Genomic DNA, 26094 nt, shown 5'->3' with positions numbered 1-26094 from the left:
GAGCACTCCACCCACCCAGAGAAGACAAACCACCTTTCTCTGGTCGAGAACCATGGCCTCAGACTTATTGGTGCTGACCCTCATCCCAGCCGCTTCACACTCGCAAACTGTTTCAAATACATCCTGGAAGTTCTGGCTTAATGAAACCAACAGAACAACATCATCTGCAAAGAGCAGAGATTAAACCCTGTGGTCCCCAAACCAGATCCGCTCTGGACCCTGACTGGAATTATTTAAACTTTTTAACTTTTAACCATTTTAACTCTTTATTTTATTACTTATTACTTTTTACGTGTATTATTCTCTACCTACTCTACATTAGGGCTGGGAATCACTGGGTTCCTCACGTTATGATACGATACGCAATACATGGCTAACGATATCGATAATGTTGCGATACTGCGATAATTGGTAAAAATGCTCTCTAATAAATAGAATGTAGCCACGAAGGGCCCAAGCCAGGGTCTCATTGTGCCGGTCCCAAGCCCGGATAAATACAGAGGGTTGTGTCAGGAAGGGCATCCAACGTAAAATCTTGCCAAATCAAATATGCGAATCAGAGCTACGAAATCCATACCGGATCGGTCGAGGCCCGGGTTAACAACGACCGCCATCGGTGCTGTTCACCGACAGGGTGCCGGTGGAAATTGGACTACTGTTGGTGGAAGAAGGAGAGGAGGAAGGCGAGTTTGTAGGGAGAGAGAGAAGAGGAAAATCACTAGTGTTGGACTGAGAGTTGGGACTTTGAATGTTGGAACTATGACAGGAAAGGGTAGAGAGTTAGTGGACATGATGCAGAGGAGAAAGGTAGACATACTGTGTGTCCAGGAGACCAGGTGGAAAGGTAGCAAGGCTAGAAGTTTAGGAGCAGGGTTCAAGTTGTTCTATCATGGTGGAGATGGGAAGAGAAATGGAGTAGGAGTTATCCTAAAGGAGGAGTTTGTTAGGAGTGTTGTGGAGGTAAAAAGAGTGTCAGATAGAGTGATGAGTCTGAAGATAGAAATGGAGGGTGTCATGTTCAATGTTGTTAGTGGGTATGCCCCACAGGTAGGATGTGAGCTGGAAGAGAAGGAGAAGTTCTGGTTGGATCTTGATGAAGTGATGATGAGCATCCCTGGAAATGAGAGAGTTGTCATTGGTGCAGATTTCAATGGTCATGTTGGTGCAGGAAACCGAGGTGATGAGGAGGTGATGGGCAGGTTTGGTATCCAGGAGAGGAATGTAGAAGGACAGATGGTGGTTGATTTTGCAAAAAAGATGGAAATGGCGATAGTGAATACATTCTTTGAGAAGAGACAGGAACATAGAGTGACCTATAAGAGCGGAGGTAGAAGCACACAGATAGACTACATCTTGTGTAGACGGTGTAATCTGAAGGAGATCAGTGACTGTAAAGTAGTGGTTGGTGAGAGTGTTTCCAGACAGCACAGGATGGTGGTGTGTAGAATGACTCTGGTGGTGAAGAAGATGAAGAAAGAGAGGGCAAAGGCAGAGAAGAGGACAAACTGGTGGAAGCTGAAAAAAGAAGATTGTTGCATGACTTTTAAGAAACAGTTGAAACAGGCTCTGGGTGGTCAGGAGGTACTCCCAGATGACTGGATAACTACAGCTAATGTGATCAGGGAGACAGGTAGGAGTGTACTTGGTGTGTCATCAGGAAAGAGAGTTGATAAGGAGACTTGGTGGTGGAATGAGGAGGTGCAGGAGTGTATACGGAGTAAGAGACTAGCTAAGAAGAAGTGGGACACTGAGAGGACTGAGGAGAGTAGACAGGAGTACAGGGAGATGCAGCGTAAGGTGAAAGTAGAGGTGTCAAAGGCCAAACAAAGAGCTTATGATGACTTGTACGCTAGGTTGGGTAGTAAGGAGGGAGAGACTGACCTGTACAGACTAGCAAGGCAGAGAGATCGAGATGGGAAGGACATGCAGCAGGTTAGGGTGATCAAGGATAGGAATGGTAATGTGGTGACAGGTGTCAGTGGTGTAATGGAAAGATGGAAAGAATACTTTGAAGAGTTGATGAATGAAGAGAATGAGAGAGAACAAAGAGTAGAAGAGGTGACGGTTGTGGAGCAGGAAGTAAGAAAGATTAGTAAAGGTGAAGTGAGAGGGGCTTTGAAGAGGATGAAGAGTGGAAAGGCTCTTGGTCCTGATGATATACCTGTGGAGGTATGGAAGTGTCTAGGAGAGATGGCAGTGGAGTTTTTGACCGGGTTGTTCAACAGGATCTTAGGTGGTGAGAAGATGCCTGAGGAATGGAGGAGAAGTGTGATGGTGCCCATTTTTAAGAATAAGGGAGATGTGCAGAGTTGTGGTAACTACAGAGGAATAAAGCTGATGAGCCATACAATGAAGGTGTGGGAAAGAGTAGTGGAAGCCAGACTAAGAGCAGAAGTGAACATTTGTGAGCAGCAGTATGGTTTCATGCCAAGAAAGAGCACTACAGATGCAACATTTGCTTTGAGGATGTTGATAGAGAAGTACAGAGAAGGTCAGAGAGAGCTCCACTGTGTCTTTGTAGATCTGGAGAAAGCTTATGACAGAGTGCCCAGAGAGGAACTATGGTATTGTATGAGGAAGTCTGGAGTGACAGAGAAGTATGTCCGAGCAGTGCAGGACATGTATGAGGGCTGTAAGACAGTGGTGAGGTGTGCTGTAGGGGTGACAGAGGAGTTCAAGGTGGAGGTGGGATTACATCAGGGATCAGCTCTGAGCCCCTTCCTGTTTGCAATGGTGATGGACAGACTGACGGATGAGGTTAGACAGGAATCACCATGGACTATGATGTTTGCAGATGATATTGTGATTTGTAGTGAGAGCAGGGAACAGGTGGAGGTGGAGTTAGAGAGGTGGAGGTTTGCCCTGGAAAGGAGAGGAATGAAGGTTAGCCGCAGTAAGACAGAGTACATGTGTGTGAATGAGAGGAACCAGAGTGGAAGAGTGAGGTTACAGGGAGAAGAGATAAAGAAGGAGGAGGAGTTTAAGTATTTAGGGTCAACAGTACAGAGTAATGGAGAGTGTGGAAAAGAAGTGAAGAGGAGAGTGCAAGCAGGTTGGAATGGGTGGAGAAAAGTGTCAGGTGTGATGTGTGACAGAAGAGTTTCAGCACAAATGAAAGGAAAGGTGTACAAGACTGTGGTGAGACCAGCCATGTTGTTTGGACTAGAAACAGTGGGACTGAAGAAAAGACAGGAAGCAGAGCTGGAGGTAGCAGAGATGAAGATGCTGAGGTTCTCTTTGGGAGTGACCAGGATGGATAGGATCAGGAATGAATACATCAGAGGGACAGCACATGTTAGAGGTTTTGGAGATAAAGTCAGAGAGGCCAGACTGAGATGGTTTGGACATGTTCAGAGGAGAGACAGTGAATATATTGGTAGAAGGATGCTGAGTCTAGAGCTGCCAGGAAAGAGGTCTAGAGGAAGACCAAAGAGGAGGTTTATGGATGCAGTGAATGAAGACATGAAGGTGGCTGGTGTTAGAGTGGAAGATGCTGAAGACAGGCTTAGATGGCTTAGATACCACCGACGGTACCTGAAGTACACAAACAACTGCGAAGCACGCGCCCAATTTTCACAGCAAACAGGAAGTAAGTGATCGCTGACATTCTAGCGCTCAGACAAAGTCACTTCTTACCGGCTGGATCTCCTACAGATGGAGGATAAATGCTGACAGGTAGACATGCTTCACACACGCGCTACAGAGCCTGTATCTCACCGGTGATTCTCCCGAATGAGCGCGTGCATCGCTATTAAAAGTCAGATGCAGCGCGCCCATCTGTGCAATAGTTCCATCGTGCGACTCAGACGCTCAGCGCTACAGCCTCTTCAAATGAAAATATAATATCGATACTTGATGAGAACCCATCGAGAATTGATCGCAGGACTAAATATCGCGATATATCGCAATATCGATATTTTGGCACACCCCTACTCTACATACAATTGTATGTAGAAGTACGTACCACATTGGTGAGTTCACTGGCTTCTCATCTCAAGCATTTCATTGTTGTTTTGACCTGCGTTGATACTGAATATGACAAATTAAGCTTAATTTCATTTCATTTCATAAAAAGTTCTGTCCATAAAGATCACAGAAAAGCTCCTGCTCTGGTTGTAACGAGACTCGAATGACCTCAGTTAGGCTCCTTGAACCCCATACTCTGCAGGACACCACGGGGACGCAGTCAAACACCTTCTCCAAATCCACGAAACACATATGGATTGGATGTGGGTAGTACCAAGAACCCTTCAAAAACCTAAAGAGGATGTATAGCTTGTCCCCCGTTCCACGATCAGAACAGTTGTGGAATGTCCTGGTTGTTCCTGGATCTGAGGATTCGACTATCAGACAAAAACTCCTCTCATGTACCTTGGTATAGACTTTCCCAGGGAGATTGAGGAGTTTGATTCCCTGGTAGTTGGAACACACCCTCCAGTCCCCCTTCTTGAAAAGGGGAACCATCACACCTGTTTGCCAGTCCAGTGCCACCAAGGAGCTCTTTGGCTACCTCAGTGACCTCAGCCTGGGTGATGGACAGTTCCACCCCAGTGTCCTCAGCCTCAGCTTCCTCAACGGAAGGCATGTCATCAGGGTTGAGGAGATCCTCAAAGTATTCCTTCACCGCACAACAATGTCCCCAGTTGACGTCAGCAGATCCCCACCTGCACTGAAAACGGTGCATGCAGAAAACTGCTTTCTCCTCCTGAGTCGCCGGATGGTTTGCTAGAATCTCTTTGAGGCCAACCGATAGTCCTTCTCCATGGCCTCACCAAACTCTTCCCAGGACCGAGCTTTTGCCTCCAAAACAGCCCGGGCCGCAGCTCGCTTAGACAGCTCAAAAATATCTTGATAATCTTGGAGGACAATTATGATTCAGAGCAGGTGTTTACTATGGATGAAACAGGAAAATTCTGGTAGAAATACCATCTCACACTTAACTGATCACGGAAGAGGCTCACCCTTTTTTTTAAAGGCACCGAGTGACAGTCCTCATGAAAGTTTGCAGTTTATTTTTCTGAATTAGAAACAACTCTTCATGTTGAGCAGTACTCCAATGTTATTTAATAAATGTTTACAAGTAAGATCAGAAGTGTCTTTGGTGAGTATGGATCTGTGACAGACATTCTTCGACTGCGGGGGGTGAGACGGAGAATGGATGTTCTCTGTATTTGTGGATTTGTGGAAGTCTCCGGTCCCAAACCTCTGGGAAACACTGTATACTTAATGTACAAAAAGCAAGAAAAAGACGAGCTACTAGATGACCTCCATTGTTGTTGCTTTTCTAGTCGTCGCACTAAAATGATGCAATGACACACTGGCGGTCTACACCACGCATGCGCCGTGAAAGAAAAACGCTCAGCGGAAATAAGACTTAACTGAGTGGAAACGCTCACCAGAACTAACTGGTCCATACCATACTACTCCTTACCAGACCAGGCCGGACCGGACCGCTCAGTGGAGGTAGTCACCATCCTCCCTCGGTATCTACCAGGCCCACATTCCTCATATGTTCATATCGCATGTCATATTATTTTGTTCAGCTCATACAACTTTTAAATTGATTCTGAAAACGTTATCTTCATCTGGATCTGTTTTTCTCCATGCTTCATTTTCCTCTCTAGTTGCCATCTTCCTCTTTCCTCCCTTCCCTGCCTTTGCATTTAGAATTAGAGCAGACATCAGACGCTTCCCTGTGTGCTGCCAGAGACATTTCTGCTTTGGCCGCACAGCAGGATTTCAGAAAGAGCAGGATGGCAGCAGAGTTAGCCTCCAACAATGAAAAGGCTGAAAATATCACTTAAATGTATAAATACATGTGAATTCCTGTTGAGATGATGGTGCAGCCTGCTGTTGCTGCTGCTGCTACTGGATTGTTATTTATAGAGTCAATTTTTCAGGTGGCAAACAGTGAATTTTTTAGCACAAAAGCAGCAGAAAAAGTTCACACTGACAGATATGATCTGGAAAGTTTGCTGTCAGCTGTTTGGATTTGAAATTTGTTATTCTGCAGCTTCTCCTGCGTTACGTCCATCATGGTCCCCATGGCCCTTCTGAGTCCACTCTCTATGCAGACTGAGGCAGACTGGAGTGTGACATCTTTGTTCTTTGTTTTCTGCCTGCCCTCCTGACACCCTGCTAGACGTCCCTCCTCATGAAGACACAGTGGGAGGACAGAGGTTTAGTGTCCACCTGTCACATGTGTGCTTCAGCTGTATCCTCCAGCTCCTGCTCAAAACTGACATCCAGTGATTTCTGATTGGAATATTTACTGGTTTAAGAGTTTTCATACCTGGACTAATTAAACTAATTAAATTAATCCAGTCATGGATGTGTGGATAGAAGATAATACCCCCAAAAAGCATATTCCTGTTACTCTAGTACACATCAATCATACATGTTTTGAGTAAACCCTACTTAACATTTTCATTTGGAAATCAATAAATAAATGTTGAATGATGTGTCATTAAAATATTAAAATAGCACATTTCAATATTTCATGACACATTTAATTATTTCATGGCCCAGTATGAGTTAAAAGAGACAAATTGAAATAAGTATATTTAATACGAAATAATTAAATACATGTGTCATTAATTATTTAAAATGGGCATTAAATAAATAAAAGTGTATTTAATGTGTCAATATTTAATTAAAGTTCAATTTATTTCCCGATTTCCCGATGTCATGGTCCGGGCAGTGGGCACACTATTAATTGAATTTGTCAAACTGGCCCGTCAGACTCAGTGGGCGTGTCTAACTCGGATCCTTCAGAAAATGTGAAACATGGACTTCTGTTTCATGAAAGTCTAGAGTTTATTCAAGTTTTTAAGGTTTTGTCTAGGACCGGACACACATGCACGCTGTAAACATTGTTTTGGTGAACTGTAGAACTTTAGTGAGGGTCGCTTGGTCGAAGTTCCTTTTTGTTTCACATCCACGGGAGAACCGTGGCGCCAGCTGCTTCCTCATGGAGGTTCGGTGCTTGTCCGGCCCAGTAGCAGGAGTCACTAATCATTGGAGTATGTAATGAATTAGGGAAAAATGTCATTGTAAGCTGTATATACAGGTCGCCAGGGTCAAGCTTAGAAGTGTTCAGTGACTGGATGGAAAAAATGTTTCACTCAAAATAACAAAATATTGTTTATCTGTGGAGATTTCAATATAGATCTGATAAACCTAGGAAACCATTAAACAACAGATGACTTTATCAGCAGAATGTACAGTATGAGTTTATATCCAACCATAACTAGACCCAGCAGAATCACTGCTCAAAGTACTACTCTTATTGATAATATATTCACAAATAACATAGAAAACACTCATATGAGTGGACTAATGATGTGTGACATAACTGATCATTTACCAGTTTTTACACTATCTGACATCAATAAAAAAACAAAGAAAAATAATCAAAGAATCCGTCTATGAAAGGTTAAGAAATGAAAAAACAATGGACTCTCTTAAGAATGACTTAACCAGACAAAACTGGAACTCTGTGTTCAGAGAGAAAGATGTGGACACCGCTTATAAATATTTTTTAGAAATATTTATCTCACTATGCAACAAGAACTGTCCAATTTATCAATTTAGGAACAAATTTGCTAAATATCCTTGGTTAACTACTGGTCTACAAAATGCTTGTAAAAAGAGAAATAACCTCTATAAAAAGTTCTTAAAACAAAGATCAAGAGAAAATGAACAGAGATACAAATCCTACAAAAATAAACTGATTGAAATAACACGGCACAGTAAAAAAGTGTATTATAATAATCTACTGAATGAAAATAAAAACAATGTAAAGCGAGTTTGGGAAATATTAATCACCATCATAAAAAAGGGACAAAAAAACGAACGTACCCAGATTACTTTAGAGATGAGAAGGGTCAAACCTATTATATAAATGAAGCAGCAAACGGTCTCAACAACTATTTTGTAAATGTGTGTCTAGTGTTGGTAGCAGAAGTTCCAAAATGCAAAACCAACATAGAAAATATTCCATCCACCGCTAGGATCCCACACTCCATCTTTCTCTCTGATGTGAATGAAAATGAGCTGATATTAATCGTTAATAAATTCAAGAGTAAAAACTCAGCAGATTGTCATGATATCGATATAACGGTGGTGAAAAGGTGATTAACAATATTTCTAAGCCTCTAACATACATATGTAACTTATTACAAACTGGGAGATTCCCAAACCAAATGAAAATGGAAAAAGTGATTCCTATCTATAACATCTGTATTTTTCAATCTATGCCTGAAATAAACCAATCAATCAATCAATCAATCAATTACTCAATCAATCAGCCTTTACGTCTGGTTGATCGAAGCTGAGTGTCGGACCTCAACTGGGCCGAGGAGGACTTCCACAGAACCACAAACCACGACAGAACTGCAGATAGTGAGACAGCAGTGGGGGGCAAGCTTCGAGAAAAGGCCATTGTGTAAATGGCCGTCTCGCTGCCATCTCTCCAGCTCGAAGAAAACACTTCTCAGTAAACAGCAGAAAAAACATCCTTTTTAGGACTGGGTATCGGTTATGATTTCCAAAGATGATTCGATTCAATTCACAAGAGCCTGAAGGAATTTGATTCCAATTTCTTTTCTATTCTTTAGATTCTTCAATTCAATTCAATTTTGAGTTTACACATTTATACTCATTTGTTTAGAAATACATGAACAATCTACTATATAGTTTGAATATATTTATATGAATCTGATCCAGTTCACATACTGTAAAATGTATCAGTGAAATAATGAGATTGTTAATATCATACAGTGTTACATGGATTCTCTAATGTAGCCACGAGGGGGCCCAAGCCAGGGTCTCATTGTGCCGGTCCCAAGCCCGGATAAATACAGAGGGTTGTGTCAGGAAGGGCATCCGACGTAAAATTCTTGCCAAATCAAATATGCGAATCAGACCTACGAAATCCATACCGGATCGGTCGAGGCCCGGGTTAACAACGACCGCCATCGGTGCTGTTCACCGACAGGGTGCCGGTGGAAATTGGACTACTGTTGGTGGAAGAAGGAGAGGAGGAAGGCGGGTTCGTAGGGAGAGGGAGAAGAGGAAAGTCACTAGTGTTGGACTGAGAGTTGGGACTTTGAATGTTGGAACTATGACAGGAAAGGGTAGAGAGTTAGTGGACATGATGCAGAGGAGAAAGGTAGACATACTGTGTGTCCAGGAGACCAGGTGGAAAGGTAGCAAGGCTAGAAGTTTAGGAGCAGGGTTCAAGTTGTTCTATCATGGTGGAGATGGGAAGAGAAATGGAGTAGGAGTTATCCTAAAGGAGGAGTTTGTTAGGAGTGTTGTGGAGGTAAAAAGAGTGTCAGATAGAGTGATGAGTCTGAAGATAGAAATGGAGGGTGTCATGTTCAATGTTGTTAGTGGGTATGCCCCACAGGTAGGATGTGAGCTGGAAGAGAAGGAGAAGTTCTGGTTGGATCTTGATGAAGTGATGATGAGCATCCCTGGAAATGAGAGAGTTGTCATTGGTGCAGATTTCAATGGTCATGTTGGTGCAGGAAACCGAGGTGATGAGGAGGTGATGGGCAGGTTTGGTATCCAGGAGAGGAATGTAGAAGGACAGATGGTGGTGGATTTTGCAAAAAAGATGGAAATGGCGATAGTGAATACATTCTTTGAGAAGAGACAGGAACATAGAGTGACCTATAAGAGCGGAGGTAGAAGCACACAGATAGACTACATCTTGTGTAGACGGTGTAATCTGAAGGAGATCAGTGACTGTAAAGTAGTGGTTGGTGAGAGTGTTTCCAGACAGCACAGGATGGTGGTGTGTAGAATGACTCTGGTGGTGAAGAAGATGAAGAAAGAGAGGGCAAAGGCAGAGAAGAGGACAAACTGGTGGAAGCTGAAAAAAGAAGATTGTTGCATGACTTTTAAGAAACAGTTGAAACAGGCTCTGGGTGGTCAGGAGGTACTCCCAGATGACTGGATAACTACAGCTAATGTGATCAGGGAGACAGGTAGGAGTGTACTTGGTGTGTCATCAGGAAAGAGAGTTGATAAGGAGACTTGGTGGTGGAATGAGGAGGTGCAGGAGTGTATACGGAGTAAGAGACTAGCTAAGAAGAAGTGGGACACTGAGAGGACTGAGGAGAGTAGACAGGAGTACAGGGAGATGCAGCGTAAGGTGAAAGTAGAGGTGTCAAAGGCCAAACAAAGAGCTTATGATGACTTGTACGCTAGGTTGGGTAGTAAGGAGGGAGAGACTGACCTGTACAGACTAGCAAGGCAGAGAGATCGAGATGGGAAGGACATGCAGCAGGTTAGGGTGATCAAGGATAGGAATGGTAATGTGGTGACAGGTGTCAGTGGTGTAATGGAAAGATGGAAAGAATACTTTGAAGAGTTGATGAATGAAGAGAATGAGAGAGAACAAAGAGTAGGAGAGGTGACGGTTGTGGAGCAGGAAGTAAGAAAGATTAGTAAAGGTGAAGTGAGAGGGGCTTTGAAGAGGATGAAGAGTGGAAAGGCTCTTGGTCCTGATGATATACCTGTGGAGGTATGGAAGTGTCTAGGAGAGATGGCAGTGGAGTTTTTGACCGGGTTGTTCAACAGGATCTTAGGTGGTGAGAAGATGCCTGAGGAATGGAGGAGAAGTGTGATGGTGCCCATTTTTAAGAATAAGGGAGATGTGCAGAGTTGTGGTAACTACAGAGGAATAAAGCTGATGAGCCATACAATGAAGGTGTGGGAAAGAGTAGTGGAAGCCAGACTAAGAGCAGAAGTGAACATTTGTGAGCAGCAGTATGGTTTCATGCCAAGAAAGAGCACTACAGATGCAACATTTGCTTTGAGGATGTTGATAGAGAAGTACAGAGAAGGTCAGAGAGAGCTCCACTGTGTCTTTGTAGATCTGGAGAAAGCTTATGACAGAGTGCCCAGAGAGGAACTATGGTATTGTATGAGGAAGTCTGGAGTGACAGAGAAGTATGTCCGAGCAGTGCAGGACATGTATGAGGGCTGTAAGACAGTGGTGAGGTGTGCTGTAGGGGTGACAGAGGAGTTCAAGGTGGAGGTGGGATTACATCAGGGATCAGCTCTGAGCCCCTTCCTGTTTGCAATGGTGATGGACAGACTGACGGATGAGGTTAGACAGGAATCACCATGGACTATGATGTTTGCAGATGATATTGTGATTTGTAGTGAGAGCAGGGAACAGGTGGAGGTGGAGTTAGAGAGGTGGAGGTTTGCCCTGGAAAGGAGAGGAATGAAGGTTAGCCGCAGTAAGACAGAGTACATGTGTGTGAATGAGAGGAACCAGAGTGGAAGAGTGAGGTTACAGGGAGAAGAGATAAAGAAGGTGGAGGAGTTTAAGTATTTAGGGTCAACAGTACAGAGTAATGGAGAGTGTGGAAAAGAAGTGAAGAGGAGAGTGCAAGCAGGTTGGAATGGGTGGAGAAAAGTGTCAGGTGTGATGTGTGACAGAAGAGTTTCAGCACAAATGAAAGGAAAGGTGTACAAGACTGTGGTGAGACCAGCCATGTTGTTTGGACTAGAAACAGTGGGACTGAAGAAAAGACAGGAAGCAGAGCTGGAGGTAGCAGAGATGAAGATGCTGAGGTTCTCTTTGGGAGTGACCAGGATGGATAGGATCAGGAATGAATACATCAGAGGGACAGCACATGTTAGAGGTTTTGGAGATAAAGTCAGAGAGGCCAGACTGAGATGGTTTGGACATGTTCAGAGGAGAGACAGTGAATATATTGGTAGAAGGATGCTGAGTCTAGAGCTGCCAGGAAAGAGGTCTAGAGGAAGACCAAAGAGGAGGTTTATGGATGCAGTGAATGAAGACATGAAGGTGGCTGGTGTTAGAGTGGAGGATGCTGAAGACAGGCTTAGATGGAGGAAACTGATTCGCTGTGGCGACCCCTGAAGGGAAAAGCCGAAAGGAAAAGAAGAAGATATTGGGAGGCACAGATTCTGGCTGGATCAGCAGCAGTCTGGCAGAATCTGTGTCGCCTCTCTTTTCGTAGAATATGTGGTTAAAAAAAATCAAACACGACAGTAAACTCACAAAAGCCCTAGAATAAAGTCTGTCGTTATCATCCACCGTCTTTTTACGCTTTTTGGGACAAACTATGAATGTTATGAAACCAGGCGGAATTCCCGGGTTGATAGTGATGTCAATCATATTTATAATTGGAAATAAATGTAGGTGTCACAAGATTAAGAGATCATCAACAGAAGCATTAGAAATAGTAGATCAGGTAAAGGAACTGTTGTTGTCTCATTAATAACAATAATAAAACTGTTTGAAATACATGTTTTCGATCCTTTCATCTGTAATGACCTTCCAGTCTGCTGTTCTCATGTGCCCCCCCTTCAAAGATGTCGCCCCCCTCCTGCCACCCCATAGAAAATGTTCTACCTCCGCCACCAGATGGAAGGCATTTAAAGACTTTAGTTACGGTGGCGGGCTACACGGTGTGGTTAGCGCTCTTGCCTCACAGCGAGAAGGCCCCGGTTCAAATCCCGGCTGGGACCTTTCTGTGTGGAGTTTGCATGTTCTCCCTGTGCATGTGTGGGTTTTCACCGGGGACTCTGGCTTCCTCCCACCGTCCAAAAACATGCTTCATTTAATTGGTGACTCTAAATTGGCCCTAGGTGTGAATGTGAGAGTGGATGTGTGTGTGATTGAGACCCTGCGACAGACTGGTGACCTGTCCAGGGTGTACCCCGCCTTCGCCCATCAGTAGCCAGGTTAGGCTCCGGCACCCCCCCGACCCCGAAAGGGAAGAAGTGGCCATGAAGATGAATGAATGAATGAGTCACGGTGGCCCTGAAGGCTCGCAACACAACACATTAAACCCACAACACAACACATTAAACCCCCAACACAGCACATTAAACCCCCAACACAACACATTAAACCCCAAACACAACACATTAAACCCCCAACACAACACATTAAACCCCAAACACAACACATTAAACCCCTAACACAACATATTAAACCGGCAACACAACACATTAAACCCGCAACACATTAAACCTGCAACACAACACATTAAACTCGCAACACAACACATTAAGGCCGCAACACAACGTATTAAACCCCCAACACAACACATTAAGGCCGCAACACAACACATTAAGGCCACAACACAACACATTAAACCTGCAACACAACACATTAAACTCGTAACACAACACAGTAAACCTGCAACACAACACATTAAACTCGCAACACAACACAGTAAACCCGTAACACAACACTTGAAACCTGCAACACAACACATTAACGCCGCAACACAACACATTAATCTCAGAGCACATTAAGTCTAACCGGAAGTTTGACCTACAGTGGAAGGTGCACCGCTTTTATTCTGAAAGTTCCACCGGACTGAGCGGCCAACAGAAAGTTACATCACAGTTGGTGAACACAAGAAGCTGTGAAGATCGTAAAAAGTAACTAATTAATGGTAATAATAATAATTATAATACAAATAATATTTTTTTAACTCTTGTTATGTGGTATTTGAAATGTTTTTAACCTCCGCCATTCCGTGACTGCACAGGTCTGGTGTGGATGCCACCTGCTGACTGCGCATTCATGAAACCACATGGAGCGCGTTCTTAAGCTCACATGATTGAAGTATTTTAAATACTAAAATAAAACTTTTTTAACCTCAAATGATGCAGTCATGTTAATATTATAAACCTTTCTATAATTAAAATGGATATTTTGAATTTTTGGGCATCTGGTCCGGATAACTCCTGGACGCCTCCCTGGACCAGCACTATAAATGACAAAATGGCGATTTTCTTTGGTGTGTGTGTGCGTGTGTGGGGGGGGGTGGGTGTGTGTGTGTGTGTGTGTGTGTTTTTATTTATTTATTTATTTTTAATTTTTTAAGTGTCAACTTTCCTCCAATGTCTTCACTATGGAAACAGTGCCCAAATTGCTGTTCTAAAACCTTCTACTTCCTCCTCCAAGTAACCTGTTCACCAGGGATGTGCACAGCATTTTTGAAGGGCAGGTGCTCACACAAACAAATTTTTTTGTAAACAAAGGAAAAAAATAAAATAAAGTACTAAGAGATAACTACTATGACATGTGTAAGTGAAAGTGTTACAAGTGTCATTTTTTATGTAAACAATTTATCGTCAACATGAGTTCACTTTATCATAGACTTGGAAAACATCTGCAGCATTAAAACTCTGGAGGATCTTTATTTTGGCATTATGATGCAGCAGAATCAACATGAAATAAATTTAATAGAAACTTTAATATTTTAAAAACAGATCCAACACTTTTCATCTCCAGAATGCTGAAATGATTCATATTTAATGTCCTTATCAGACTGTTGCTGTGAGGATTTTAGTTTGGAGTTTCAGTCGCATTCTGTTTCCTGTCAGTCACTTCAGGTTCATGTTGATCATCTGCAGCTGTTTTCATTTCTGTTCATGGTCTTCGGTGTACATCATCTGCTTTTTACATCTTTATTTCTCCATGAGTTTTTGTGCTGTTGTAGTTTATATTTCCGTTTCTACCATCAAGCCCAGTTTCCTGCATTTTGGGTTGAAACATATTTTCCTGGTTTTGACAGCTGAACCCAAAGTGACTCTAGTTCAATATTCACAGCCGGATAAAATCTGTTTTGCATCCTGTCCTCTAGATACGTGATTTTGTTATGATATCACAGATTTTGTTACAGAAGATTGTGAATCAGAATTTAAAGAAGGTATTTTGACTAGGGATGTCCCGATCAGGTTTTTTTGGGCCCGATCCGATTCCGAGTCATTTGATTTTGTGTATCTGTCGATACCGAGTCCCGATCCAATACTTTTATAACACATTTAAAAATTGAATAAATTGAATAAACAGATTAGTGTTGTCCCTTATTTATATTTTAATAACCTTCTTTTATCATTAAAAACTTAAATAGAAAACTTCTGTGAAGTAGCTTTAATAAACAAGTGAAAATACAGCAAATATAAACTAGGATAAAAAATACTATTTTCTTGTTATATACGTGATAATTAGTCATGTGATAAAGTTTAGTGACTTTAGCTTTAGTATCTTTAGAGCTATTGAACATTTTTGACCAAATGTGATTCCTGTCCTCATTTAAAATTCTTAAAAATAAATTATGACTTTGTTTTAGCATAAAATATTATGAGTGTTCATGAAAAGCTGATATCATTTTAATGTATTAGCTTTATTTATTTATTTTTAAGGTTATGTGCTTATTTTGTAAGTTCTTAAGACATCACATTTTCGGTTTTACCACCACTGTAGTTAATTTTCTTAACTATTATTTCACGGTCAGATAAATAAAACAGGCATATCAAAGGACAGCTCGGGTCCTAAGGAGTAAAATCACGGCGCTAGCATGTAGCAGTTAGCAGCTGCTGTTTAGCCATCTGTCTGCACAAAGAGCTTCACATTAAAAAGAAACAAAAACTTTTTCTGTTAAAATGCCTTTATAGATTGTTGTTTGTGTTGAGAAAAACCAATAGAGACACCTGCTGTCAGTTTAAACCGTTTTTAAAAGAGTTATTGGTCCCGGAAGTTAGCTTTCTAGCTAGCTTTGTTTACGCTAGCCTTCTGTTTGAGCTGCTGCCGTTTTCTGGTAATGACATTTTGTGATCTTTTCATGACATGCAGACTTGGAATAGAGTATTTATCCAGAATGATAAGATGAAATGTAAAGCTCTGATCCAAATGAGAATAAATTAAATATTCAATCCTGATCGGACAAAGGAGTCTGATTCCGATCGAGTCCCCGATCACGTGATCGGCCCCAATTTCCGATCACGTGATCGGATAGGGACATCCCTAATTTTAACCAGAACATATTACATTAAACAGATTCATTTTCAGACTAGTGATGCATGATATCGACTTTTTCAACTGATACCGATATTTTCCAGCCTCTTGCAACCGATACCGATAATCAACCAATGTTTTGAGAAAAAAAATATTTGTGAGTACAAAGTAAGAGTGCTTACTCTTAGATAAACACTAAGAGGGCAATAGTCTTAGGTATTCCAACAAATGTGCAGAACATGTTTTACCTGTAAATAAATTGAACAACAGGTAATACAAACACTATCAGCTTTTCCAGTCTGCCATACATCTGTAAATAGACAAAGTGCATTTCAATGGTCAGAACAAATGTGAAGACTTTAGCTTTAACAGCAATGTAACAAGGACATTTATTAATTCAAATAATTGCCAATATAATAACGTGCGAAAGAAATAATTTAATCTCATAGTGCAAAAAAGACTTCTTTGTTTGAAACTGATGTGCAAAATAAATGGTTGTAAATAGTGTATTTAGCACAGCATTTTTAATTTTTTTTTTAATTACTGGCTTTTCCGCCCTTACAAGAAACGTTTTTGTTGCATCTTTCAGACAGCACTCGCTGTCTTCATTTGCTTTGATAAATACAGACACAATTCTGACTTCTTTGCAAGTGACAGACCACTCTGCCACCCGCGTGCGTCTGTGTGTCAGCGGAGGGATGTGGGGATGGGGGGCGCGGTGTGGGAGTTTATTGTGAGTGTCCGCCTCTTTCCACGCCTCTACCACGAGACCGCGGATGCAAACAGCTTCTACTTTAATAACGCCGGAGAATTGTACAAGTCATTGTTGAAGTCTTTGAGGGAGAACCATTCCAACATTTGATTCTGTCAGTGGTCCTTTTGGATTTACTTTTTGGATTCCTTTTTGTCGAGATAAAAGGAGCATTTGGGTGACGGCGCTGCAGAGCAGCGCGCGGTCCCCCTCGCGCGCAGCAGCAGCTTGTCTCTTCACATGCGGTGCCACGTTACAGTCTGATCAGATGCATGTGAGAAGCGCGTTCAGCTGTATTTAAAATAAATAACCATCCTAACAAGTGAACAGCTGGATCTTTTTATCTGTTTGAAAATACGATAACATCCATTGAAGTTTGTCTCTCACTCCTCAAAGGAGACGTCTGCATCTAATTCAGGCTGAAGCTGGAAAAGTGCGGCGAAGATGAAACTTTGGTTGGTGATTTTATGGAGGAGCTGTACCATTCCGTATGATACACAACTTATTATTTATAAGCTACAATCAAAACTGTGAAAAAAAGAAAAACGAACGTTACACAAACAAAAAAGTCCAAAGCACATAACCTCAGAGTGAAATCTATTTCTACAGAGTAAATCCTCATCTAAAAATGTCGACAGCATGCTCCTCTTGTTGTTTTAAACTGCTGCATCGGTACATTCCATTGAGGAAAACAACAGTAGGACAATGATTGGTACATTGTTGAATTGTAAAGTAGGTGTTAAAAGGTCTTCACGGACTCATTGATGAAGTCTGCTCCCATTGGCTACTCGTCATCTGTCACTCAAACCCCCCACACGAACAACGTCAGACCCACAAACGCTTATTGAGCCATCTGATTGGTCAATTTATAACTCTAATAACTTCTGATACAGGATAAAAATCTCTTTTAAAAAAGTTAGGATTAGAAAAATATGTTAAGCAGAAAGCAGCAGAAGAAGAATGATTATTCTGACATATAAAATGATTGAGAAATAACTGTCTGTTTCCCAATGTAAGTCAATGGGACTTTGGCCTGTTTGCAACCCAGTGGTACTTCCTATTTGGAACATGGAAGTAGGGGGGCTTGTTCAGTCCAGTTATTATATACAGTTAATGGCGCAGCCAGAGCCCCCACCCTTGCAAAGTCCAAAGTGCAGCTACAGTAGAGAGAGAGAGAGAGAGAGAGAGAGAGATGCTCTGTCTTTGTCCCACTGCAGGGATTTTGCAGCAACGTTTTCTTTTTTTTTTTTTGGATATTACTAACAAGAGTTAATTAATATTAATACAAATAGGCTTCAAATAAAAATTAAATTAAATTAAATAAAACAAATACAGAGCACAAGGGCACTTTTTGATATGAACCAAAAAGGGCAGGGGCTCAACCCCCCCAGGACCCTATGTGTGCAGGTGCCTGCTGTTCAATCAACTCAACCAACAGTTTGTTAGATTTCTATGTAATAATGGGCACCCCAGGACACGATTATCTTTACTGTACCTCCCATTTGACAGAGGGGACTCAAATGTCCAAATCCATGTTTGTACTACTGGACAGTACAGTTAAGAACTTTGTTGTTTTACTTTTCAGAAAAAGAGAATCCTCTTTGGAAGGAGATGTAGGAATTCCAACTAAATCTACTTTTCCTATTTGTTTACTCAGCAGAGGCTAAACTTTAAAAGAAAACGAAAAACCCACTGTCAAAAACTTGATTGATTGTATGGTTCAACATTAAAAAAATATCTGGGAGAATCCTCTTCTCTTTCCATCTTCAGTCCAATATACAGAAACGACTCCTTCTCTCCAGGTAAAGAAGACGGAGGATTCAAAGTGTGGGCTGAAAATGGATTGGGGAAAAAGGGAGAGCTGAATGATGCACAAGGAACACTGATGTCCTTTAAAAAGCTAGTTGATACATTTTAAAAGTTTATTAGAACTTAGCAAAATCAGTCCATGACTATCCCACAACTATCCAAAAAGGAACAAGTAAGTTTAAATTGTGTGGAGGGGGGACTAATATCCAGAATGTATAAATATTTATTGAAAAAATGTCTACAAGCATCAGCAGAGAGACTGGAGGCATGGAGAGGGGATTTAAATGAGGAAATCTCAGTGGGGGAATGGGAGAAGGCATGTTTGAAGGCACAAATAAATACAACCAATACTCGCCTGAAATTGCTGCAGTACCACTGGCTCATGCGAACATACATCACCCCTGAAAAACTCAATAGGTATAATAGTGCTATACCTGACACTTGTACCAGGTGTGCACATCCAGATACCACTGTATCTGGATGTGCACAGAGATACAAAAATTTTGGCTTGAGGTTAAACTAAACATCCAAAAGATCTTGAGGCTTCAGTTACCTTTAAGACCACAGTTATTTGTTTTAGGCTTTTACCCAGATAATTTAAAAATAAAAAAGAACCAACAGATACTTTTAGACTTATGTATATTATCAACTAAAAGAGTAATATCCCTTACATGGAAGGACATAAAAAGATCTACAATAAGCAGATGGATATCAGAAATATCAATAACACTTCCCCCTGGAAAAAATCCTGTTCCCAATAAAACCACAACAACAACATCATTTTCATCAGGTCTGAGACACATTTATGAATTACATAGGAGGAACAGACTTGACAGGTTTAAATTAAGGATACTGAAATACAGTAATATTGGCCCTCTGGAGTCCTAAATATATTCTATTGTATCTACATACTCTCTATATATTAGACCAAGTGGTATAAACCTGACGTTCAACCAAGAATCTAATTTTTGTCAGGAAATGTTTACGACATGTATATTTTTGTTTTATGACTGGGTTTGTGTTGATTTGTTTTGTTATAACAAAAGCAATACAAATATTGATGGTAAACAAAAAGAAGCTTTTCTCTTTTCTCAAACTTTAAAAAGTTTCCTCAAACTGTGTGTGAAATAGTCCAGAATCTACACTTTGGACCAAAATCAATTAGAAATCAATTGAAAAATGCAGAGATGTAGCTGAAAACCTGAAGGCAAAACATTCATATAAAAGACAAATACAAAGGTGTTCTATCTTTGTGTCGATGTTAGAAAAAAAGTTTAATCTGTTTTAGCAGAAAGGGCTTTGATAAAAAGATTCTTTCAGTGAATGTCTCACCTTTGTGTGAAGCTTGGCGATCTGCTTCTCATTGACATTGGGTTCCCGGTAGACTCTGTTCTTGTAGCGAAACTGTTCAAGGCAAGAATGAAATAAAAGAGATTCAACAGGAACTCATTTCACAATTTGGTTTCATTCTTTTCTGTTCAAACAAAGACAAGACACCTAAAGATTAAATGATTCATCAAAAATCTGCCCCTTCCATGAATGCTTGGCCTCATCTTCTTGCTCAGGGTAACAGGAGCCTACCATCATGGATGGTATTTATATTTGATTTGAAAAAAAAAAAAACGAATTTCCCCCCGGGGATTAATAAAGTATATTTAAGTATATTTGATTTGGTTTGTATCTATGGAAATGCTAAATGTCCAGATGAGGAGGATGAAACTTATTTACAGGTTATTCTGAACACTAAGAGAGAATATAACAAAAATTGAAGCAAGTTATTCATGAACTTGCATTTTGATAAAACACAGACCTTTTAATTAGTCACAGGGTTCCCCCAGGGGGTGGGGGTGTCATCGCACCCCCTCTGCAGAGCATATCGAAGGTTTTAAGGTTTGGCAGCTTATATATGTTCCCCTTCTTCCTCAGTTTTTCTATCAGAATACTGTGTACTGCAGTTTAGGGGCCCAGGGCAAACAATTAGATGGGGCCCTCTGCAGTGGCTGTAGTGCCTCATGCTCTCTTATGAGGTCCAGATGACCCCACCCTTATATTGATGTGTGGTCGATCCTATGACAAAGGTGGAGAGGATTTTATGTCTAACACTTACAGCAGTGAAGATAAAAAATCCTTGAAAAAAGAAGTTCAGCGCGTTGTCTTGTGGGGCCCAGATGACCCCACTTTTAATATAATAGGATAGCACAAGGGATACTTGTTTCTTTTTTTAAAATCCTTAGTATATGTAACGTGTAGTGTCTTTAAATTGTCAGGTTTTATTAAAGAAGACAACATTTTTAAAAAAAAAAAGTATTTAAATGATAATTTTCCTTTTGCCTTTTCACTCTTTTTCTGCCTCATTTCATTCTTGACTTTCTTTATCTTCTTTTTGAGATTCCGTTTTTTCTTTTTTTCGATTTTGTCTTCCTTCCTGCTCTTTTGGAAACGTAGCAAAATTGTTTTGCTTTTTTCTTTGCTGGTTGTTTAGCACTTTTTTCTTTTCAAACTCCTGGAAGAGTCTCTCTCCACTAGATGACTTGCTGTTGGCGGAATGTTCCATTGCTGGAGATTTACTGGGGAGGCCGAAACACTTTCACATGCGCGGTCTTCTGCCATCTCCATGATGTGTTTTTCTTCTTTATGACAGGGTCAAATAATGATGACTGTGAAATTCTTTTTGAAGTAGATTTTCAAATAGATTTCAAATGTTCTGTTTTTTAGGTTTCAAAACTCAAAATTTCAATTTCAAAACTTATTTTTCAGTTTCAAACCTTTTTTTCACTTTCAACTCATTTTTTCATTTACAAATCTAAAAGTTTCAGTTACAAGGCAAGGCAAGGCAAGTTTATTTGTACAGCACATTTTATGTAGAGAGACAATTCAAAGTGCTTTACATAAAACATTCAAGGAAACAATCAAAAGAAATAGTAAAAATGTGATCATTAAAATAAAATTAAAAGAAAGTAAAAAGATTTTAATTTAAAACAAGCATAGATAAACAGTGCGGACGTAAACTTTTGAATACATATTAATCAAATGCAGCTGAGAACAGGTGAGTCTTTAACCTGGATTTAAATACACTGAGTGTTTCAGCAGATCTAAGGTTTTCTGGAAGTCTATTCCAGATCTGTGGTGCATAGAAGCTGAATGCAGCTTCTCCATGTTTAGTTCTGACTCTACGAACTGATAAAAGACCGGATACAGATGACCGGAGAGGTCTGGCTGGTACATACTGGGTCAGGAGGTCAGTCATGTATTTTGGTGCTAAACCATTCAAAGCTTTATAAACCAGTAACAGAACTTTAAAGTCTATCCTCTGACAGACAGGTAACCAGTGTAAAGACCTCAGAACTGGACTGATGTGGTCTACTTTCTTGGTCCTTGTGAGAACCCGAGCAGCAGAGTTCTGAATAAGCTGCAGTTTCCTGATGGATTTTTTTGGTAGTCCTGTAAAAACACTGTTACAGTAATCAAGTCGACTAAAGATGAAAGCATGCACTAGTTTCTCCAGGTCCTGCTTAGACATCAGATCTTTAATCCTTGAGATATTTTTGAGATGATAATAGGCTGATTTAGTGACTGCCTTAATGTGTTTATCAAAATTTAGGTCTGTGTCTATCACTACACCCAAGTTTCTGGCCTGGTTGGTAGTTTTTAGTTGAATAGATTGAAGCTCTGTAGTGACGTCTAACCTTTTTTCTTTAGCCCCAAAGACAATAACCTCAGTTTTGTTTTTGTTTAATTGAAGTAAGTTGTGACACATCCAGTCATTAATGTCCTCAATGCATTTACCAAGAGCCTCTACAGGGCCTCGGTCTCCTGGTGTCAGTCTAATATATATCTGTGTGTCATCTGCATAGCTATGGTAACTAATGTTGTTGTTCTTTATAACCTGGGCCAGTGGGAGCATGTAGATGTTAAATAGAAGTGGTCCCAGGATGGAGCCTTGGGGCACTCCACATGTAATTTCTATTGGCTCAGAAGTGAAGTTACCAATTGACACAAAATATTTCCTGTTTTCTAAGTACGTTTTGAACCAGTTTAGTACTGGCCCAGTGAGACCCACCCAGTTTTCCAGTCGTCTGAGTAGTATTGCGTGGTCGACTGTATCAAACGCAGCACTGAGATCCAGTAAAACTAGCACTGACATATTTCCACTGTCTGTATTCAAACGTATGTCATTAGTCACTTTGGTCAGAGCCGTTTCAGTGCTGTGGTTCTGTCTGAAGCCGGACTGGAAGACATCATAGCAGTTGTTATTTATTAGGAATTCATTTAACTGATGGAAAACAGCTTTTTCAATGATCTTACTTAAAAATGGCAGGTTTGATATCGGTCTGTAGTTGTTCATTTGAGTTTTGTCTAGACTGTCCTTTTTTAGGAGAGGTTTGATTACAGCTGTTTTCAGTGGTTCTGGGAAAACGCCAGATGTTAATGACAAGTTCACAATCTGGAGCAGGGCTGGTTCCAGGATCTTTGAAACTTTTTTGAAAAAGCTTGTGGGTAGAATATCCAGACAGCAGGAGGAGGAGTTCAGTTGACATAGAATGTCCTGCAGTTCTTTACTGTTTATGGGTTGAAACTGAGCCATTGGGTTTATACTGGTTTCTAGTGGATAGGGTTCATATCCCGAACTTGTAGTTGATGAAACAATTGTTTGTCTAATGTTTTTGATTTTGTCCCTGAAGAATTTGGCAAAGTCATTACAGGCTTTGGTGGAGTAAAGTTCTGGTGCCACTGACACAGGGGGTTTTGTCAACCTGTCGACTATATTAAATAAGGCCCGAGCATTATGGGAGTTTTTGGTAATAATTTCAGAAAAATAGGACTTGCTTGCATTGCTCAGTTGTAAATTATATAAGTGAAGTTTCTCTTTATAGATGTCATAATCTACCTGTAGTTTAGATTTTCTCCATCCATGTTCAGATTTCCGACATTCTCTTTTTCCGTTCTTTACCAGAATGGAATTTCTCCATGGAGATTTTTTCCTACCAGAGATCACCTTCAGCTTACTGGGAGCAATACTATCCATGATATTTGACATGCTGGAATTAAAGCTATTAACAAGTTCGTTGACTGAATTCCCTGAGAGGGGAGGAGTCAGAGAGAAAATCTGATTGAACATTTCACTAGTATTTTCAGTTATATACCGTTTTGTGATCTCCTCCCTCAAAACATTTGTGTGTACTGGAATTGTGCTCTCACAGAAAACACAGCAGTGATCAGACAGACCTAAATCACATACAGTAACCTTAGAGATGTTCAGACTAGAGCTGTCAGACGATTAAATTTTTTATCGCGATTAATCGTATTTTGTCCCGAGTTAACTCACAATTAATCGCAAATTAATATGTGGCCTTTTTTAAGGAAAAAAATGTGGAATTTAAGTTTAACAGTTTAACAATTTAACAATTTAACAGTTCTACATTAATTATGAAAACAAGAATGGCAAAACTAATAGTTTTAATCAGAAATACTTTATTTTGTAACATTGTATTGAGATAAACTTTCTTAACAATCAAAGGCTGTAACATAAAATGCCTAACAAAAGCCCAAGTCCAAGTGAAGGGCATTTTAAATTCAAAACTTCAATCAACGTTCAGTAAAATAAAATAAAAAACATAAAAAATAAAATATAAACATCAAAAAAAAAATTTCCATAACACTTTCATGTTCATTTTTTGTCAGGACCAAATCTTTTCCTCCTCTGCTGAATTGCAGTAATAAATGAAATAGAGATTTATCATTTCCAATTAACTTTTGTTTTTTTAAACATTAAAGACTGAGAAAAGCGGGATACTCTGTGGATAGTTTGACAGTCTGTTACTGCCGCCGCGTTCTCTGGCTGCAGCTCGATGCAGCGACGTGTCCAGCGGAGCTCACCATGAATATGCCGGCAGACAGACCGCTATGCTGGAGTTGGATCACGCTTAAACCTCCAGAACATTTAAAACGTCCCCCGGTGCGCTTGCTGTTCGGAACGTCGGGGGTCCGCAGCTCCCGGGACGCGGCGCCGGACGCGAGCCGGTACCACCAGACGTGGTACTGGACGCGAACCGGAGCCGGGTTAGGGGTGCAGGACCTCTCCAGGTCCTAGCGCCGGGCGGTTTTATCTCGCAGCTCGGTGGTTGGAGACCCACCCGTGATCTAGTGAGAGCAGCCGGTGAGTTAAAGGGGGGACGCCCGCGCGCGGTATGGAAAGGCACGTATGAGAAACATCCGCGATTAATGCGTCAAAAAAATTCTCGGCGTCAAGCACATGTCAGATTAACGCGTTTTTAATGCGACAAATCCAACCCCCAACACTGGCAGACGGAACGTGAGGCCAACCCGGAAGTAACAAAACGTTGCAGTACCGGCACTGACCAGAGAGGCTGGTGCTTGGAGTGAGCAAATTCCCATAGACTCCCATGTTAAAATCCTCATTTTCAGCCCTCTAATAAACCCCTTTAATGCCTGGTGCTTAAAGTTTTTATTTCATCAATAGCTGCATATTTGATCCACGACAACTCTGAGGGGAGTGAATTTTTTCTAAGTTTGTAATTTTTTTTTAAACGGCATTTATTTTCGCTTAATGAGGAGGCGTGGCCTTTGATTGACGGGTGACGATCGCGGTGGATTCTGGGAGCAGTGCTCCGGTGTTTTGCTCGTCTGCTACAGATTTAGCGTTAGCATGAGCGCTATATATCGGTTTTTGTCCTGCTGCCGTGATGTAAACTGTTCTAATATGATCTCTGGGAGTCATCTGGTGTCTTTTCTCTGGTAAGTACTAAAAGATTAACTTTATATTTGTCCGAAATAAATCATTAATGTTTATTATGATTGTTTATTTTAGTTCCAGTAATTCGATTTTTTTTAATTCTCAGCAACATTAATATCTATCATGTTTAAAGTTTAAAAAAAGGACGTTTTCTCTGTATTTGTACTGATGGTTATTTTATTTAATCACAAAGTTATAACATATAAGGACATGATTCAGATCTGATACAGTAACACCAGAATCTCTTCATGTGAAGTTCAAATGTGAAGACACAGAAACTTTCAGTTAACATATAATTTAAATACTTATTTTTTTTAACAAATGTGTACATGTTATCTTTATCTTGGGATTTTAATGTATATTATTTTTATTTTTTTTATTGTATCTAATGTTTGTCTTGTATGTTCTTCAGGTCTGCTTCTGGTGGTGAGCGGATTTATAATCCAAAAATAATCCAGCATTTACATTTAAAGGCAGTAAAATTTGAATTTTAACATATGAAGATGACTCCTGCAGATGTGTGATTCAATAAAAATCATGTTTAACATATCTGAGTGACCAGTCTCTTCTGTTTATTCACTGTTTTAGCATATAGGTAAAACAAAAGGAAATGTGGGTCAAAGTCAGATCTGTACAAAATTTATTTTTGAAGCAGATGAAATGATTCAAAACATTAATCATTAAAAATTCAGAATTGGTTTTCCTTTATTCAAAATAGGGACCTCTTTAAACATGCCATGGTTAAAAAGCATCATCTATGATAATACTGTCTCTGTTTTTATACATTTAAAGAACCTAATAAATGATCCTAAAGAGTACATTTCTATCTACTGAAAACAAATTCAGTAAGAAATGAAAGAGAAATAAAGTTTATTGCTGGGTTGAAAAGTGTGCAGCTGCTGGACGTTCTCTCCGATCCCAATGACAGCTCCAGACTCCAGACGTCGCCCGTTCACGTCCTCCACAGTGATG

General features: G+C 40.5%; 1 protein-coding gene and 1 long non-coding RNA gene across 3 annotated transcripts in view; one reads left to right on the top strand and one right to left on the bottom strand.

Annotated features, from left to right (window-relative positions):
* The window catches only part of LOC112160641 (SH3 and multiple ankyrin repeat domains protein 2), a 531836-nt gene that overhangs the window by 336042 nt on the left and 169700 nt on the right, over positions 1-26094 (bottom strand). For both annotated transcript variants that reach the window (XM_036217187.1, XM_036217185.1), the window contains one exon: positions 19701-19772. In XM_036217187.1, coding sequence (XP_036073080.1) covers positions 19701-19772 — 72 coding nt within the window. The remainder of the gene's footprint in view (positions 1-19700; positions 19773-26094) is intronic.
* On the top strand, positions 24527-25672 carry LOC118600193. The gene is made up of 2 exons (XR_004949769.1): positions 24527-25124; positions 25535-25672. It is a non-coding gene; the product is annotated as an uncharacterized LOC118600193 (long non-coding RNA).

Source organism: Oryzias melastigma, linkage group LG3 (genome assembly GCF_002922805.2).
Source record: "Oryzias melastigma strain HK-1 linkage group LG3, ASM292280v2, whole genome shotgun sequence".
In the NCBI taxonomy this organism is placed as follows: domain Eukaryota; kingdom Metazoa; phylum Chordata; class Actinopteri; order Beloniformes; family Adrianichthyidae; genus Oryzias; species Oryzias melastigma.
The sequence above is the reverse complement of the archived record's forward strand: the minus strand, read 5'-3'. Positions and strand labels throughout refer to the sequence as shown.